Raw genomic sequence first — 17172 nt, 5'->3', positions numbered from 1 at the left:
CGCGGGTGGCACCGGCGGGGAGAGCGGCGGGGGCCTCCTCTCCCCGTGACCGATCATCCGCCGGGTGCAGGGCGCTGCGGGCAGGGCGGGACCGAGCCGTGTCACCGATAATCCCCGAGGGCCCGGCCGCCGTTCCGAGAGCGCTCCGGTGCCCGTTTCCATCATGGCCGCCCGGTCGCTCCCGGTGTGTGTGCGTCACTTCCGCCGCGCAGCCGGAAGTTCCTGTGGGAGCGCGTCGGGGGAGCCGCGAGGAGCGCGCGCGCCGGGCCCGGGAGAGGTGCGGGGAGTGGGGGGGGGCCGGCACGTACCACCGGGCACTGCGGGGGGGGCTGGGGGTGCGCAACCGGGCAGCGGCGCGGCGGGGGGGATGTACCACTGCTGTGGGACGGGGGGGGGGACATTCCGTGAGGGCCGCGGGGATTGGGGGGGGCGGCGGGGCCTTTAACGGGGATTAACGGCGGTGCACGGACGCGGTTCTGGCTCGGTGGGCCTCGGTGAGATAATGGGGCTGCGACTTTCCGCCCCCGGGGCCTCGCAGCCTGCAGGGAGCCCCGGTTCTGGCGGAACACCGGGGATCCCGCCTCCATCGCTGCAGCCCCCGCTGGATTCCGCTCCCCGCGGGCCCGGGGAGAGGCTGAGGCACGGTAATTAACGCTAATTAACATCCGGTGGCACCGGTGGGTGCGACACGGCGGGATGGGACCCAGATTCACCTCCTGGCTCTGTGTTTGTGCCATTACACCCACACGGGCACGGCTGAGGGGATTCATCCCCATTGTGCTCCCTCCAGGAGCGGGGCAGGAGCAGCACAGGGATTGCCTGCAGGAATTTTGGGGTTCCCTGGAGGAACGTTTGGGGATCCCAGTAGGAAGTTTTTGGGGTTCCCCGGAGGAATTTTGGGATTCCCAAGAGGAATGTGTGGCGATTCCCAGCAGGAATGTTTGAGGATCCCAGTAGGAATTTTTTGGGGTTCCCAGCAGGAATGTTTCGGGATTTTCATGAGGAATGTGTGGCGATTCCCAGCAGGAATGTTTGGGGTTCTCAGGAGGAATGTTTTGGGATTTTCATGAGGAATGTGTGGCAGTTCCCAGCAGGAATTTTTTGTTCCCAAGAGGAATTTCAGCAGGAATGTCTGGGGCAGCTCTGAGCATCCCTTGTTTCCCTGGAGCCCAGCAAGCAGTGTGTCCCATCCCTGCCAGGGGACAGTGCTGTTATTCCTGTCTGTCCCTCGTCTCCCTGGCAGGTTTTTGGCAGCTGTGGTTTCTCTCCTGGCCGGGTTTTTGGCAGCTGTGGTTTCTCTCCTGGCCGGTTGTTTTGCCCCTGGAGTGCACGTGGGCCGTGGGGCTGTGTCAGATCCGGGGAGCTGCTCTGTTCCCGGTGGTTTTGTTTTTATTTGAGTGGGGAAGCCGCTGACGAGCAGTGGGTGGAACGAGTCGGGCAGGTCCTGGCCGGGCTGGCAGACACAGCAGGCTGTTTCTCCTGGGTAAGGCTGGCTGCTGGCACTTTGGGGAAGCTTTGGGGTGATTTGGGATGGTGGGGCAGAGTGTGATGAGGAAAGGATGGGAACAGGACCTCGGGAGAGGTTGGAGCTGTGCCAGGGCAGGTTTAGGTTGGATTTCAGGGAAAGGTTTTCCCTCAGAGGGTGCCAGAGCTCCAGGAGTGTTTGGGCACCACCCCAGGGATGCTCAGGGTGGGTTTTGGGGGGGTCTGTGGAGGGTTTGGTGTTGGATGGATGATCCTTCATCCCTTCCAGCTCAGGATGTTCTGTGATGGTGCTCTGGAGGCTGATCCTGTTCCTGGGGGATAAAGGCAGTGCCCTAAACAAGCTCTGATCTAATTAGTGCTGGTGGTCAGTGGGGTCAGGGCACTGTGGCAGCTGTGATTTGTGATGTGTTGGAGCAAACACCGTGGGCTGTTGTGGCTGAGGGCTGGGTGCTCTGTGGGATCTGGCAGTGACAGGACAGCAGTGCTGACCCTGCCTGCTGCCATGGGCAGCCACAAGGCTGTCTCCCATCACTGGGGGGGCTCAGAGCAGCTCCCAGGGCTCTGGTTCATCCTGAACACCCCCATAAAGCAGGGCTGGACCTTTATGGGTGCAGCAGAGCCTGTTCTGTGTGCCGAGGGTTTCCTGCTTCCCGCTGGGAGCAGATGTGGGTCAGGCTCCTGCCCAGCTCAGGGAAGGGCTGTGGGGATGCAGGGATGCTGAGGCTGGGCTGCCTGACCTGCCCAGCTCAGGGAAGGATGCAGGGATGCTAAGGCTGGGCTGCCTGACCTGCAGAGATCAGGGAAGGGCTGTGGGGATGCAGGGATGCTGAGGCTGGGCTGCCTGACCTGCCCAGCTCAGGGAAGGGCTGTGGGGATGCAGGGATGCTGAGGCTGGGCTGCCTGACCTGCACAGCTCAGGAAAGGATGCAGGAATGCTGAGGCTGGGCTGCCTGACCTGCCCAGCTCAGGGAAGGATGCAGGGATGCTGAGGCTGGGCTGTTTTGACCACCCTCTGCCCACGCTGGTGCAGCCACAGGAACGACTTTGGCTCTGAGCTGTAATTTCCATTTCCAGGCTAATTTTAACACTTCCAGCACCCCACGCGTGGAGCCTTGGCTGCTCCTGACTCTCCAGCACTGCCAGGCCACACCGTGGGGTGTTCCACCAGCAAACTGCTCGTTATTTCCCCTAAACAGCTGCTCCTGTGGGTGCAGCAGCTGCCGAAGGGGGTGGGAGCTTTGTTTGTTTTCCTGCCTCACCCCAGGCTGTGCCCGCAGGTGCCAGTGCTCACCCCTCTCGGTGTATGTGTGGTAACAACATGTCTGTCCCCCTCCTCGCCGACGCTGTCACCGTGTCAGGGGCAGAGCGGGAGACCGCCGCGGTAAGGGCTGCCTTCCCTTCCCTTCCCTTCCCTTCCCTTCCCTTCCCTTCCCTTCCCTTCCCTTCCCTTCCCTTCCCTTCCTTCCCTTCCCTTCCCTTCCCTTCCCTTCCCTTCCCTTCCCTTCCCTTCCCTTCCCTTCCCTTCCCTTCCCTTCCCTTCCCTTCCCTTCCCTTCCCTTCCCTTCCCTTCCCTTCCCTCCCCTCCCCTCCCCTCCCCTCCCCTCTGTGCTGTCTGCTCCAGGGTGGGAGCTCAGCTTGTCAAGGCACTGGGGTTTAAGCTTTTAAAAGCAAATTTCCCAAAGGAACCCCCCCACTCTGTCCTTCCCTGGGGTTGCAGGCTGCCTCCCCTCTGCTCCCCGAGGTTTAGGGGTTGCTGGAGCCTGAGATGAAAAGCCTCTGGAGGTGGATTTGTGAGGCCTTGGTGATACAGGGAAGGAATTCCTCCCTGTGAGGGTGCCCTGAGCAGCTGTGGCTGCCCCTGGCAGTGTCCCAGCCAGGCTGGATGGGGCTGGGAGTACCCTGGGACAGTGGAGGTGTCCCTGCCATGGCAGGGGTGGCACTGGAGGGGCTTTAAGATCCCTTCCAGCCCATTCTGGGGTTCAGGCTCTGGGGCCACCCTGGTGGGATGATCTGTCACTCCCTGTCCCTGTGCTGTGCAGAGGAGTTGGGACCTGCCTGTGGCAGGATGACACCACATCCCTGACCCACCCATCCGCTGCTCCACGCTCATTTCAGCCTCTTCCAGTTGGTGACTAAGTGTCCATTTGCCACCTCCCTGCAGCCCAGCCCAGCCCTCTGTGACTCTCACACCAGCTAATTCCCTCCCTTCTGTGTTTAACAGGTCATTTTCCTCCATGGCCTTGGCGACACGGGGTGAGTGTCCCTGAGCTGGCTCTGCCCAGGATGTGTGGATGCCTGAGGCAGATCCTGCCCTTTGGCTGCTGCTTTCCCTTGGGCATCTCCAGGATCTGTGTGGGGCTTTGGGCTGGGGTCTGCAGCCCTTCCTGCACCAGCCTGGCAGGGAATTGCTGCTGCCAGAGCTGGCTGCTCTTGAATATTTATGATCCCGGCAGCCTGGCAGCCCCCCACCCCCCACGGGTGGATTTCCTGCTGCCTTGGGGATTGCTGATAAGCACTGCTGATAAGCACTGCAGCTCTTCCAGGGCTGGCAGCTGGGCTGGGCCTGCACCAGGGCATCTCTGCTCTGCAGGGCCACCTCGGGGTCCCATGGTGGTGACAAAGGGCTCCTCCCTGTCCAGGGGATTCCCTCCTGTCTGGACATTCCCTCCTCCCCATCCAGGAGATTCCCTCCTCCCTGTCCTCCCTGCCTGCAGCTTTGGGGCTTTGTGGTCTCTCCCCAGATGGGATCAGTTCTGGGGGGGTTTCAGGGGGGGTTCAGGCTGATGGAAGCTCAAGGGAGGGGTTGGGGGCAGCAGGGTTTGGGAAATGGCTCAGACAAGCCTTGGACTCTCCTCCTGTCCCTCCTCAGGCACAGCTGGGCCGATGCTCTGTCCTCCATCCGCCTCCCCTACGTGAAGTACATCTGCCCTCACGCGTGAGTGCTGCCCTGGGGGGCTTCCTGGGGGGTTCTTGGGGGTCCCTGAGGCTGCCAGGGCTGCTGGGGAGGCCTGAGGCCTGCAGGGCTGCCCAGCTCTGCTGCCATGGTCAGCTCCTGCTCCATGTTCCACAGAGTGAGCAGCACCAGAGGCTCTTTTCTTTCCTGTCTTGTTTATCCCTGGTGGCTGCAGGGAGAGACAAACAAAGGCTCTGGAGCTCCCAGGGCATCCCTGCTCAGGCAGGAGGGGGCTCAGCAGGGAGGGGGAGGTCTCAGCCCTCCTGCTCCCCTCAGACTTGAGCTCAACCACCCCAAATGTTCCTCCACAGGCCCCGGATCCCGGTGACCCTCAACATGAAGATGGTGATGCCCTCCTGGTCAGTGCTTTGGGGAACAGGGCTGGGTGGGACCTTTTTGGGGAGTGAGAGGGATGGGGGGACAAAATCCACTGCCCTGTGGGGGCCAGGGAAGGGCAGAGCCCCCCAGCTCCTGTCCCCCCACACTCGGGGTGCTGGGAGAGGCTTTGGCTGACCCTGCTGCTTCCCCCAGGTTTGACCTGATGGGATTGACTCCAGATGCACCTGAGGATGAGGCTGGGATCAAGAAAGCTGCAGAAAACAGTAAGGAGCTCTGTGAGGGGAGGTGCTGAGCTGCTGTGTGCCTCTCCCTCGCTGTGGCTGCAGCAGGAGTCTTCCTTCCACCTCTCCTTTGTTTCTGCTGGCCTGTGATCCCACAAACTTTCCCCTGGCACCTCCCTGTCCCTGATGTGCACCCTGAAGCTTGGAGTGATGCTTTCCAGCCCTTTTCCCTTCCACTCACCCATTTCTCCATCTCCTTCCAGTTAAAGCAATCATTGAGCACGAGATGAAGAACGGGATCCCCCCCAACCGCATCATCCTGGGGGGCTTCTCACAGGTGAGGGTCCCCAATTCCTGCTCCACCTGTCACAGGGTGTGAGCTGGGCCCGGGGGTGTCCCTGCACCCCCGTGGGTGCCCAGTGAGTGCCTGTTCCCCCTGCAGGGCGGTGCCTTGTCGCTGTACACGGCTCTGACGTGCCAGCACCAGCTGGCCGGCATCGTGGCGCTCAGCTGCTGGCTCCCGCTGCACAAGGCCTTCCCTCAGGTACCCCTGCCCTGGGCACGCCCCTCCCTCACCAGGAGGGCTCTGCTGGCTCGTGCTGGGGACACAGAGCATGGTTGGTGTCCCCTCACCTGAGTGTCCCCTCCCTCCTTTTGGCAGGCGGCGAACAACGGCGTGAACAAGGACATTGCCATCCTGCAGTGCCACGGGGAGCTGGACCCCATGATCCCCGTGCGCTTCGGGGCCCTCACGGCCGAGAAGCTCAAGTCTGTGGTCACCCCCACCAAGGTGCAGTTCAAAACCTTCCCTGGAGTGATGCACAGTTCCTGTCCTCAGGTCAGTGCTGGCCATGGAGGGAGGGGTGGTGATCAGTGATGGGCCCATGGGAACGGCCTGGAGCTGTGCCAGGGGAGGGCTGGCATGGATTTCAGGGAAAGGTTCTTCCCCTAGAGGGTGCTGGCACTGCCCAGGCTCCCCAGGGAATGGGAGTGTTTGGATAGCACTGCCAGGGATGCCCAGGGGGGGATTGTTGGGGGGTCTGGGCAGGGCTGGGCTGTGAATCCTTGTGGGTCCCTTTCCTTTGGGATCTTTGGGACCAACCCCAGCACTGCAGGTCAGGCAGGGTTGGGAACACATGAGATACACTTGCTCTGGGAGGGTACAGAGCCCTGTCCTGGCCTTGGGGAGGTGCAGAGCCCCAGCCCCGTTTCCCGGGCACATCCCAGCCTTTGGGGAGCCCCGAGCCCCGTTCCCGGGGCCCAGCCCACCCTTGGGGCAGCCCCGGTGTGACGGCCGCGCGCCGCCCGCAGGAGATGATGGCGGTGAAGGAGTTCATCGAGAAGCTGCTGCCCCGGATCTGAGCCGAGCCCCTCGGGACTGTCGCAGGGGAGGGTGCCGAGGTGTCCCCGTGCCCCGCCCGCTGCCAACGGAAGCCATGGCCCCCCCAGCGCACCTCCCGCACCCCCGTGCCCGCACCCTGCCCCGCGTCCCCCGGCCAGGGGTGCCCGGCTGTCCCGCTGCTCCCGGAGCGCACACCGGAGCTGCCTGAGGCGGGCCCGGCAGCGGCCTGTTCGCTCCTGCTCTGGCTCCGGCGCTTCCCGGGGGAAGGTCACGGTCGGCCCGGCGCCCCGCGGGGCTGGCACGGCGCGGGTGAGGTTTTGGGGTTTTTGTACCAGTATTAGGGCTGCGGAGGGAGGAGCAGGGCTGGGCACCCCCGGGGCTCGGAGCTCTGCCCTGGCCTCCCTCAGGCGACTCGCGGGTTTTCAGTGAGGGCTCAGGAACCCGGGACTCCCCTGGGCGGGCTCTGCCCTGGGCTGGCACCGCCAAAGGCTGCCCGGGGCCGCGGGCAGGGGCAGCGCAGCTCCCGCACGGCCCCGCCTGTCACACACGCACACTCCCCTCAGCCATCGGGGCGGCTCTGCCCTCCTGGGATAATCACCTCCTTCCTCCTGCTCCTCCTCCTCTTGTTGCTTTTACAATCTCCATCCCAGAGGCGTCTCCCCCACTCCCAGCCCAGCTCTGCACCCTGGGAGCCCCAAAGCTTCGTTTACACTCACGGAGCCACCGGCCCCGTTTCAATGTCTTCTCTTGCTGCTACTCGTCCTTCCCTTTGGACTGGGGCTGGCTCGGGGAGGGGGGGTCCCTGCACCCCGGCTTTGGCTCCTGGTGCAGCTGGAAGGAGCAGCTTTGCTCCCAGCCATCATCTGAGCCCGGCTGCTGCTGTGCCCCTGCCTGTGTGCCCCCGGGGCTCTCCCTGTCCCCCCGTGTACAATCACCTGTGGCTTTGTCCCCTCTGAGTGCTGGCATCGTGCTGGGGCCCCGAATGTCTCCTCTGGGGGGGCTCCTGGCTGATCCTCCCCTCCCACAGGGCCCAGGGCACGGCTGTGGAGCAGCTCTGCCCTCACCCCCTTTCCCTGGGCTGAGCCCCCCTCGGGGCTGATCACGGCTTTTAGAGCACCCCCACATTCCCCAGGCTGGCCCTGCTCCCCCTGCCCTGCCCCAGAGAGGTGAGGGCTGCCCGGGGGGCTCAGCCCCAGCAGCTCTGCCCCAGCCCTGCCCCTCCTGCCCGGGCTGTGCAAAGCAATAACTGCCCTCTGCAGAGTGCAGCGTGGGGCCCACCCTGCCTGCCCTCTGGGCTTGGCCTTTCCATTTCTGCTCCTTTGAGGAAGTGTGAAAGCAGCAGAGCTGCTGCTGGCACCGGGGGCAGCCCAGCTCTGCCCTGCCCTGGGCTCTTTTATGCTGTGTGTTAATGCTGCTGTGCCCCTGCCCCCCAGGCCTGGCTGGGGGGGCATGAGAGGGTGGCAGGGGTGGGATGGCAGCTCCTGGGGACACCAGGGGTGGGATGGCAGCGCCCTGGGGCTGGCACGGGTGGGATGGCAGCTCTCTGGAGTACCAGGGGCTGGCAGGGTGGGATGGCAGGGGGCACCAAGGGCTGGAGATGGACAGACTGACCTGTGTGACTGTGAACTGGAACTGTGTGTGATGGGGGCCCAGGCCCAGCCCTGTGCAGAGCATTCCTGCTCACTCCCTGCCCGAGCAGTGCCGGGAACCCGGCAGGGAGAACGGCTTCTCTCCATTCCTCAATACAGCTTTGGGGTTTTTCTTCTGTTTTTTTTTTTCTTCTGGGTTTGTTTTTTTCTTTTTTTTTTTTTTTTTTTTTTGGTTGCTTTTCTTCTCTCTTGTCTTCCTTGTACATGTTTGGGGGTTTTTTTTTGTGTGTGTGTGTGTTCCACAGAGAACCAAGGTGAAATAAATCCTCAACTTATCCCGGAGCCGAGCTGGCGTCATCCCTGGCCAGGCAGGACGGGAGATTTGGGGTGGAATCGGGTTCCATGAGGCCCCAGGGTGCCGTTTATAGGGGCAGCAGCTCTGGCTGAGGGGAAGCAGAACAAAGCTGCCACTTAGAAAGTAGGAAAGTTTATTTTAAAAACAAATCAAAAGCTCAATTCATAAGTTATTCATCCAGCCGACAGCACACGGGGCCGGCTGCGTCATCCCTGCCCTGGGAGCTGCCAGGAATAAACAGGAGCAGTGTGGGACAGGAGGGCAGGGCTGGCTCCTGGCAGCCTGGGGCTGTGGGGAGTGGCTGCCACAGGAGCCCAGAGCGGGCACCCAGGGCGCTGTGGGCAGCCAGGCTGGCACAGCCCTGGGCAGGGGCTTCTCCAGCTCAGCAGGAGAGGGGGGAGATGAGATTTGGTCCCCAAAACCATGCTGGGGGTAAAGGGGGGGAGTGGAGGAAGCCTTGGAATGTGAGTGGTCCCTGTGGGAGGTTCCTGATGCCTTCTCTGTGCCAGGGCAGGGGCAGAGGGGCCTTGGGCTCCCCCTGAGCCAGGTGGGGCAGGAGGGAACAGTTTGGGCTCAGCAGGACTCTGCTGGCCCAGGGAGGGCCCAGGAGCTCCCAGCCCGGGCTGGCTGCAGCCCCTGGGGGTTCCCATGGGGGTTCCATGCCTGGGCCTGTTCTCTGTTCGTTGTGGTTCTGCTCTGTGAGATGCAAAGACCTGGGGGATGAGGATGAGGAGGGGGGAGGCTGAGGATGCTCCAGCCTTCCTGCCCCGTGCCAGAGGCAGGAGGGGAGCTGGAAGTGCCCTCCCAGGACAGTGACAGCCCTGGGGGAAGGAGGCAGGGCTGGCTCACAGCATCCTGGGCTCAGCCAGCCCTCGGTCACAGCTCAGTTCTTGCTGAAGCCCGTGGGGTTCTGCAGCTGCCACCGCCACAGGTCCTCACCTGGAACGGGAGGAGGGAGGTGAGGGAGGGCAGGGCAGGGGGCTGGCAGTGCCCGCTGTGCCAGGGAGGGGATGCCCTTACACATCTTGTCCAGGCCAAAGGCAGCTTTCCAGCCCAGCTCCCGCTCGGCCAGCGCGGGGTCAGCGTAGCAGGAGGCCACGTCCCCCTCGCGCCGGGCCGTGATCCGGTACTTGATCTGCAGGGAGAGCAGCACCGAGGGCTCGGGGGGTCCCGGGGGGCTGGGGGGGATCAGGGCCCTGTGGGAGCAGCTGCTGCCCCCCTGTGCCCCTGAGCCTGCAGCTCTGCCCTTACCTCCCTCCCCGAGGCCTTCTCCATGGCCCGGACCATCTGCAGCACGGAGTAGCCGGTGCCTGTGCCCAGGTTGTAGATCTGGGAGGAGGATAAAGGACAGGGATCAAGGGGAGAAGGGCCAGGTGCCCCTTCAGCCCCCACTGGCACCCCCACACCCCCTCAGGGGTGGCAGCACCCCGAGGTTGGCACCTTGCAGCCACAGTTCTCCTTGAGCTTCTTCAGAGCAGCGATGTGGCCCTTGGCCAGATCCACGACGTGGATGTAATCCCTGACTCCTGTGGGGACACAGAGGGTGAGGGCAGGGCCAGGGGCATGGAATCCCAAACTCCCCCATCCCCTGACGCACCCGTTCCATCGTCAGTCTTGTAGTCGTTCCCAAAGACGCTCAGGAATTCCCGGCGTCCCACTGCCACCTGCACAGAGGGACAGCCCCGTGGAGCCCCAGCAGCTGTGTCCCCTCCCTGGGACCCCCGGGGGCTCTGGGGGCTCTACCTGAGCCACGTAGGGCATGAGGTTGTTGGGGATGCCCTGAGGGTCCTCCCCGATCATCCCCGACTCGTGGGCGCCGATGGGGTTGAAGTAGCGCAGGAGGACGGCGTTCCAGTCCTGGGGACACACGGACAGGGCTGCCAGGTCACCCCATGGGGACACCCCCGGTGTGGGGACACGGCCCCACGGGGCAGCTCCTCACCTTCTCTGCTCTGCAGAGATCCCGGATCATCTCCTCGATGAAGAACTTGGATTTGCCGTAGGGGTTGGTGCAGCCCCCGACCGGGTGATTCTCGTCCAGGGGGAGGTACTTGGGGTCCCCGTAGACGGTGGCAGAGCTGCTGAACACGATGTTCCTCACGCCGTGGGCCTTCATGGTCTGTCAGGGGCAATGGGCAGCATTGATCCAGCCCTGTGCCCTGTGCCAGCCCTCCGGGGGCGCGGGCAGGGCCTGGGCAGGGCAGGGGGAGCAGCCCGGGATCACCCCCGGCCCCTCTCACCTCCAGCAGCCCGATGGTCCCGGTGAGGTTCACTCTGTAATACTCCAGAGGCTTCTGCACCGACTCCCCCACGGCCTTGAGCCCCGCAAAGTGCATCACGGCCGAGAAGCGGTGCTGCAGGGGAACCGGCTGGCATCAGGGGCAGGACAGCGGGAACGGGCTGGGATCAGGGGCACGGCAGCGGGAACGGGCTGGGATCAGGGGCAGGACAGCGGGAACGGGCTGGGATCCCCCAGGATCCCCCGGATCCCCGCCCGACCGGCCCGGGGCGCTCCCACAGGAGCGGGCACCGCGTTCCCTCCCTCTCCTGTGGCTCCCACCCCTGCCAGGGTTCCCGGAGCCGCCCCGGGCCCTGCAGCTCCCGCTCGCACCTTCCTGAAGAGCTCCTGCAGCGCCGCCCGGTCCGTGATGTCGAGCTCCTGGAAGAGCACGGGCCGGTGCGCGATCTCCTGCACCCGCCGGAGGCTCTCGGGGAGCTCCTCGGAGCCTGGAGATGATGGAGGGGATTGAGGGGGCTGGAGCCGGGCCCAGGCCGGGCACGGGGCCGGGCTGGGGCTGCCGTACCTCGGATGGCGTTGTGGAAGTTGTCGATGACCACGGGCTCGTAGCCCGCCTGCAGCAGCTCCAGCACGCAGTGGCTGCCGATGTAGCCGGCGCCGCCCGTCACCAGGATGGTCTCGGCCATGGCTCCTGCGGGGAAAGCGCAGAGCCGGGGTGGGCACGGCACGGCCCGGTACAGGTACGGCACGGCCCGGTACAGGTACGGCACGGCCAGGTCGGTGCTGCCCGAGGGACGGGCGGGGCGGGGCAGGGCCGGTCACACCTCCCGGACACGGAGGTGGCACCTCCCGGAGACGAGCCCGGGTTGTTCCTGTTACACCCTGGGCTCACCTGTCCCCCTCAGGGCAGCAGTTCTCGCTGTTAATTAACTCATTAACTCATTAATCAATGAATGAATTGGGGTGGTCTCCGCGGGTACCAGCTCTGCCCTTCAGCCGCTCCCTGTTTCCCAGCCCCGCAGGGAGGGCTCGGGGACAGCCGGGGATACGTGTGGGACCCCGGCCGGACCCGGACCGGGACCGGGACATTGCCCTCCGTAGCTGCGGCCCCAAGCGGAGCCCCCCAAACTCCCGGGCTGGGGAAACAGCACCGGGCCCGGTGAAAGACAAAATATCGCGGATTTCATACGGGAGCGGGGACAGCCCGGGAGGAGCGGAGGGTCCCGGGGCTGAGGGGCAGAACCGGGGACCGGAATCGCTCCAGAGCGCGGGGGTGCCCCAAGCCGCGGGGGTTTGGGCTGTCCCTACCAAAGGCAGCAGGGCAGGGCAGCACACCCGTTCCCCTGCCCGTTCCTGCCGATCCCCCCGGTTCCCCCCCCGGTCTCTCACCCGCCGCTGCCGCCGCTCCCGCTCAGCCCCGTGAGGGGCGCGGCCCCTTTAAGGCCGGGCCTTGGCCCCGCCCCTCGGCGCCACGCGCGCGGTTCCTCCATGGAAACGTGTCAGGGCTACGGGGCGGCGGCAGGGACAAAACTCAGCGGGGGACGGCGGCCATTGGTGCGCGCGAGAAGGGGCGGGGCCACCGCGGGGAGCTCAGTGCCGCAGCGCCCCTGGCGGCCGGAGGAGGCCGGTGCTCCAAAATCCCAAATTATTGCCCCAAAACCCCAAATTATTGCCCCAAAAGCCCGAATTATTGCCCCATTCCGCCCCATTTCTACAGCGTTCATTACCAAGGGTTTGGTAACTGTTACAGTTTATTGCAGTCATGTGGAGAGGAGGCACACGCAGCCTCACACCTGTCCTGGCCCTCAAAGGACAAAGTTCCTGTGCTTCTCTCCAGTCTCACAAATAAACTGCTCCATAAATTACTTTTAAAAGAGCTGAGGGTGGTGCCCAAGGTCCTGAGCACTGAGGAGTTTCACTCTCTGCTCTCAGGGTGGAAGGAATTCCTCACTCCCAGCCCACGATGGTGCAATTTCCACATCCAAGAGGCACCTGGAGCCAAACCAGCAGCCAAAGCTCCTTTGTTGGTTCAGGTGAATCAAATTTTCACAGTTCAGATTATTAAATAATGTGTTTATTACTCCTGGTGTGTGAGGGTATCTTACAACAGATACACAGAGCAGCAGCACACACAGCCCCGAAGGCTGAGGGGAGAGAGGGGAGAAGGGGCAGCCTGAGCTGGAGCTGAGCTCCAACTGCAAAGTCTGTGCTCAGGGCTCTCCTCTGCCCCTCCACGTCCTCCCCTCTCCAAGGCACATGGGGACAGCCTCAAGGTCCAACAGAGCACAATCTAACAGGAGATTCTCTCACTTCTTCCTAATTCTGGTGGATTTTGAGCTTCCTCTCAAATGCTGAGGCAGGAAGGAGCTCAGGAGGTCAGACAGGAATCCCAGCCAGGGCTGGATCCTCAGTTTCTTGATCCAAGGAGAATTCCCACTCTGTCACAGTCTGCAGGAGGCCTGAGACACCTTGGAGTTGGTTTTTCTGTTCAGGGCATTGCAGATGAAGGTGCCTGTGTCCATCAGCTTCTGCAGATCCACTCCCTGCATGGCAAAGGCCCAGGACATGCCTTGAGGGACATCTCCCACCACCCCAGGCTGGCTCATACCCCGTCCAGCCTGGCCCTGGGCACTCCAGGGGCAGCCACAGCTGCTCTGGGCACCTGTGCCAGGCCTGCCCTCCCTCCCAGGGATGTTTTCCCTGCTATCCCATCTCACACTCCCCCTGTCCTGTCCCCACCATGCCCAGGCTCCTGCCCTGTGCAGTGCCCTGAGCAGAGCCTGAGGTGGCACTCACCGTGTGGATGCCCAGCCCGTTGAGCATGTACACCAGATCCTCTGTGGCCACGTTCCCAGAGGCTCCCTGGGCATAGGGACACCCCCCAAGGCCGGCCACGGACGCGTCCACCACGCTCACCCCCATCTGCAAACAGAGCCTGGGTTGGGGCTGCTCTGGCAGCACAAATCTGCAATTCCCAGCAAGCCCAAACTCCCCAAGGGCAGCTGCTCCATTTGTGGGGCTGCCCCGTCCCTGGCAGTGCCCCAGGCCAGGCTGGGTGGGCTTGGAGCAGCCTGGGACAGTGGCAGATGGGCAGGGGGTGGGACAAGATGGGCTCTAAGGTTCTTTAAGGAATTCCCTGGCAGGAATTTGTGGTGCAGAGCAGGGATCCTACCTGCAGGGCCACCAGGATGTTGGCCAGGGCCTGGCCATAGGTGTCATGGCAGTGAACAGCCAGAGCCCCCACGGGCACCTCCTTCATCACCGCTGCCAGCATCTCCCTCATGGAGCCCGGGGTGCCCACGCCGATGGTGTCCCCCAGGGAGATCTCGTAGCACCCCATGGAGTACATCTTCTTGGAGACCTGGGCAGGGCCAGCAGGGCATCAGAGGGCAGCCTGCCTCCCCAGAGCTGATCCCTGCTGCACCACAATCCACTAGACACCCCTCCTCCCCTCCCAGAGCTCATTCCTGCTGTACAATAAATCCCTGGACACTCCTCCTTCCCTGTCAGAGCACATTCCTGCTGCACCACAATCCCCTGGACACCCCTCCTCCCCTCCCACAGCTGATTCCTGCTGTACAATAAATCCCTGGACACTCCTCCTTCCCTGCCAGAGCTGATCCCTGCTGCACCATCATCCCCTGGCCACTCCTCTCTGAGATTAAAAACCCAAACCCCCCTCAGTTCCCCATTTCAGCCTCTGAGGACCTGGATATTCCCTTAAATATCGCCCTTTTATCCTGGATATCCCCAGTGCCCATCTCACATCCATCAAAATCAACCAGAGCCCTCTCAGGAGTCCTGGCTGTGGGACTCTTATGAGTGACTCACATGAGTGACTCACCTCTGCAACTTTAGCTGCAGAAATCTTCCCTTCGTAGGGACATCCAAGCACACAGGAAACGTATCTGTGGTTAAAAAATAACAAACAAACTTTTAGCTGGAAAAGGGCAATGGGATTCCACTGACAAACCAGTCAGGACTTGTGCACTTTCCATGTCTGCAAGATGGGAGAATCAATTTTATATTCCAAAAGTTCAGTGGCCAAATGTTACAGGATTTCACCAGTTTTTTCTTCCATGGGTGTAAAATTTGCCAAGATGAGCCCAGAGGGCTGATGGGGATGTGATGTGTGCACTTCCATGTGGGATGTTGGCCAAGAAAATCTGACCCCAAGTGAATGTGGGTGAGCTCCAGCAGGAAGGCCTTACCCCCTGACAGGAATGCTGGCTTCCTTGGCTGCCCTCATCACCTCCTCAAACCTCTCCAGGCTCTCCTCGATGGAGCAGTTGATGTTTTTCTGGGTGAAGAGCTCGGATGCTGCCCCAAAGATCGACACCTCTTTGGCCCCTGCTGCCACCTGCAAACAGAAAATCCCAAACTGGAACCACAGCACCACTGAGGCTGGAAAGAGCCCTGAGATCAGCACTGATTAAATCAAAGCCAGGGGATTGTTCTTGTGAGGGAAATGACAAACAGAGCCACAACTTCATGATTCCATGGCCAAGAGTTAATCCAAGGGTTTCAGAGGCATCTCTTGGTAGGGATGTCTCAAACCAGCCCATAAACACCTCCCTTTACAGAGGCTCCTCTGTTCCCAAATAAATCTGCTTTGCTTATTTAGAGCTGAAGATCTTGGGGCTCTTCTCCTCCTCAGTGTCTCTGTGATCTGCAATCCCTGACTGCAGCTCTCTCATTTCACAAAAGCATTTTCCCCAAACATCCCAATCCTTCCCTCAGCTCACTCTGCAGCAAAAGCACCAGGACACAGCTGAGCTGGGAAAGGGTGAAGGCAGAGGGGCAGAGGAGCAGGGGCAGTGCAGAGCCCAGGGGGATATTGGGGTGCCCCCAGCCCTCACCGCTGCCTGGAAGCCCCTGAGGTTTGGGGTGAGCACGGGGTAACTGATCCCAGGCGATTTCTTGATGCCCTGCAGCACCTCGGTGTGATCAGCCATCTGCAAAGCAAAGAAATGTCTGTGAGGGTTCTGCATTCCTGCCAGAAAATCATCACTAAAACTCCTTTTTGTAAAGGGAACAGGGATCAGAGCCTCTGAAAGCAAACAGAGCTGCAGCCTGTGAGGGGTCAGGGGTCACCCAGCCAGGCACAAACAGAGTTTGTGTGTGAGCTGTGTGTCCCTCTGCCCTGTCCAGGGTCCAAAGGGAAGCTCTGGGATGTTTTAACTCCTCCTGCCCAGTAACAGGAGTTGGGAGCCAGCAGAACCACTGGATTGCTGCACTTTCAGAGTGAACTGACCTGAGGGACCCACTTGGGGGACACGAAGCTGGTGGCCTCTATGACCTGCAGCCCTGTCTCTGACAGCATGTTGATTAAATTGATCTTCACTGGGGTGGGCACAAGATTCTAAAAAGAGCAAGAAAAGAAAAATTACTTAAAGTTATTATTATTCACACAATAAACTCTTCCACTGTTGAAATAAAAAGCAGCGAATTTTCAACATAAAAAAAGCAGTATTTAAAGAAAAATACTGCCCATTGGGAGGCACAGGGGGGCGTTTGGGGGATTGGGCTGTAAAACCCCCGGGAGGAGCCGGGAGCCGCCGTTACCTTCTCGTTCTGGAGCCCATCGCGGGGTCCCACCTCCACCACCTTCACTCGCTTCGGGTACGGCCCGCCCGCCGCCGCACCGGAGCTCACCTGGCACGGAGGACACGGTCAGCCGGGCCCCGGTACCGATCCCCCCACGCTGGCCCCGTCTGGGTCTGTCCCGGTGCCCTCCGTCCCTTTTCCCGCAGTTCTGATCCCCTCAGTCCCTCAGTCCCGGTTCCGATCCCCCGGTCTCTCTGTCCTGGTTCCGATCACTGGTCCCTTTTCTCTCCGTCCCTCTGTCCCGTTCCCGGTGCCCGTCCTTTTCCCGCAGTTCTGATCCCCTCAGTCCCTCAGTCCCGGTTCCGATCCCCCGGTCTCTCTGTCCTGGTTCCGATCACCCCGCTCCCTCTGTCCCAGTCCCTTTTCCCCGCTCCCTTTGTCCCGCTCCCGATTCCCCCTGGTCTCTCTGTCCCCGTTCCCGGTGCCCCCGATCCCCCTGTCCCGTTCCCGGTGTCCCCGCTCCCTCACGGGCCGCAGCGATCCCGCCCAGCGGGGCAGGAGCCGCCGCGCCGCCATGTCCGCCGCGCTCACGTGACCGCACACACCCCCGACACGTGACATTATCGAGGGCGCGGCACCGGGGGCGTGGCCGCGGCGGTCACGTGAGCGCAGCCCCACGTGGCACCGTCCCCGTCCCCTCGGTCCCCGGTCCCGCCCGCAGCCCCGGTACCGGTACCTGTCCCTGTGCCTGTGCCCAGGCGCCGTCCCGCGGCGCGCAGCCCGTGTCACAGCGCGGCATCTTCCCCTGCGCCTCTGCCCCGCCGCCGCGCCCGCCGCGCCCTTATAGCGGGGCTTTGCCGGTGCCCGGTGCGCCGAGTAAACACCGAGCTGTTTGTTTGGGGCGGGCCCCGCTCCGCGCCAGGGGTCACCGGCACCGCTGATGGGGCAGTGAGGCAGAGGCCATCGCTCCGTTGTCCCCGTTTGTCCCATTTTTTTGTTTGTAACGGCGTCACCGGCGGCGCTCCCGTGAGCGGGTCCTGGCACTCGGTGCCGGTGGATGTTTGTTTGTCCCTTGGGTAACGGCGCCCACGGCACCGGCTCC

The 17172-nt window shown here is 62.5% G+C and overlaps 3 protein-coding genes across 6 annotated transcripts; 1 reads left to right on the top strand and 2 right to left on the bottom strand.

The window, feature by feature from the left end:
• Positions 1 to 85: 85 nt before the first annotated feature.
• Positions 86 to 8101, top strand: LYPLA2 (lysophospholipase 2). 2 transcript variants are annotated; one of them, XM_064731531.1, is made up of 10 exons: positions 86 to 277; positions 2763 to 2866; positions 3707 to 3738; positions 4355 to 4420; positions 4750 to 4797; positions 4970 to 5040; positions 5262 to 5335; positions 5441 to 5542; positions 5660 to 5836; positions 6310 to 8101. In XM_064731531.1, exons 2-10 carry the CDS (start codon positions 2789 to 2791, stop codon positions 6358 to 6360), a joined length of 699 nt encoding a protein of 232 aa, XP_064587601.1. In that variant the 5' UTR covers positions 86 to 277; positions 2763 to 2788; the 3' UTR covers positions 6361 to 8101. The 2 variants fall into 2 exon arrangements, with proteins under 2 accessions (XP_064587601.1, XP_064587600.1); XM_064731530.1 differs by lacking the exon at positions 86 to 277 and adding an exon at positions 451 to 644.
• Positions 8102 to 8126: 25 nt separating this feature from the next.
• Positions 8127 to 12001, bottom strand: GALE (UDP-galactose-4-epimerase). 2 transcript variants are annotated; one of them, XM_064731525.1, is made up of 11 exons: positions 11913 to 12001; positions 11089 to 11214; positions 10896 to 11011; positions 10525 to 10638; positions 10227 to 10403; positions 10028 to 10141; positions 9882 to 9948; positions 9725 to 9810; positions 9536 to 9613; positions 9305 to 9419; positions 8394 to 9223 (listed from the first exon to the last, which is right to left on the bottom strand). In XM_064731525.1, exons 2-11 carry the CDS (start codon positions 11207 to 11209, stop codon positions 9168 to 9170), a joined length of 1044 nt encoding a protein of 347 aa, XP_064587595.1. In that variant the 5' UTR covers positions 11210 to 11214; positions 11913 to 12001; the 3' UTR covers positions 8394 to 9167. The 2 variants fall into 2 exon arrangements, with proteins under 2 accessions (XP_064587597.1, XP_064587595.1); XM_064731527.1 differs by lacking the exons at positions 8394 to 9223; positions 9305 to 9419; positions 11913 to 12001 and adding an exon at positions 8127 to 8372.
• Positions 12002 to 12575: 574 nt separating this feature from the next.
• Positions 12576 to 17022, bottom strand: HMGCL (3-hydroxy-3-methylglutaryl-CoA lyase). 2 transcript variants are annotated; one of them, XM_064731529.1, is made up of 9 exons: positions 16807 to 17022; positions 16089 to 16178; positions 15778 to 15885; positions 15383 to 15478; positions 14735 to 14883; positions 14368 to 14431; positions 13696 to 13884; positions 13320 to 13445; positions 12576 to 13066 (listed from the first exon to the last, which is right to left on the bottom strand). In XM_064731529.1, exons 1-9 carry the CDS (start codon positions 16867 to 16869, stop codon positions 12965 to 12967), a joined length of 987 nt encoding a protein of 328 aa, XP_064587599.1. In that variant the 5' UTR covers positions 16870 to 17022; the 3' UTR covers positions 12576 to 12964. The 2 variants fall into 2 exon arrangements, with proteins under 2 accessions (XP_064587599.1, XP_064587598.1); XM_064731528.1 differs by lacking the exon at positions 16807 to 17022 and adding an exon at positions 16599 to 16736.
• Positions 17023 to 17172: the final 150 nt, after the last annotated feature.

This window comes from Zonotrichia leucophrys, chromosome 23 (assembly GCF_028769735.1).
Source record: "Zonotrichia leucophrys gambelii isolate GWCS_2022_RI chromosome 23, RI_Zleu_2.0, whole genome shotgun sequence".
In the NCBI taxonomy this organism is placed as follows: Eukaryota; Metazoa; Chordata; class Aves; order Passeriformes; family Passerellidae; genus Zonotrichia; species Zonotrichia leucophrys.
This window is presented reverse-complemented; position numbering and strand designations above follow the sequence as displayed.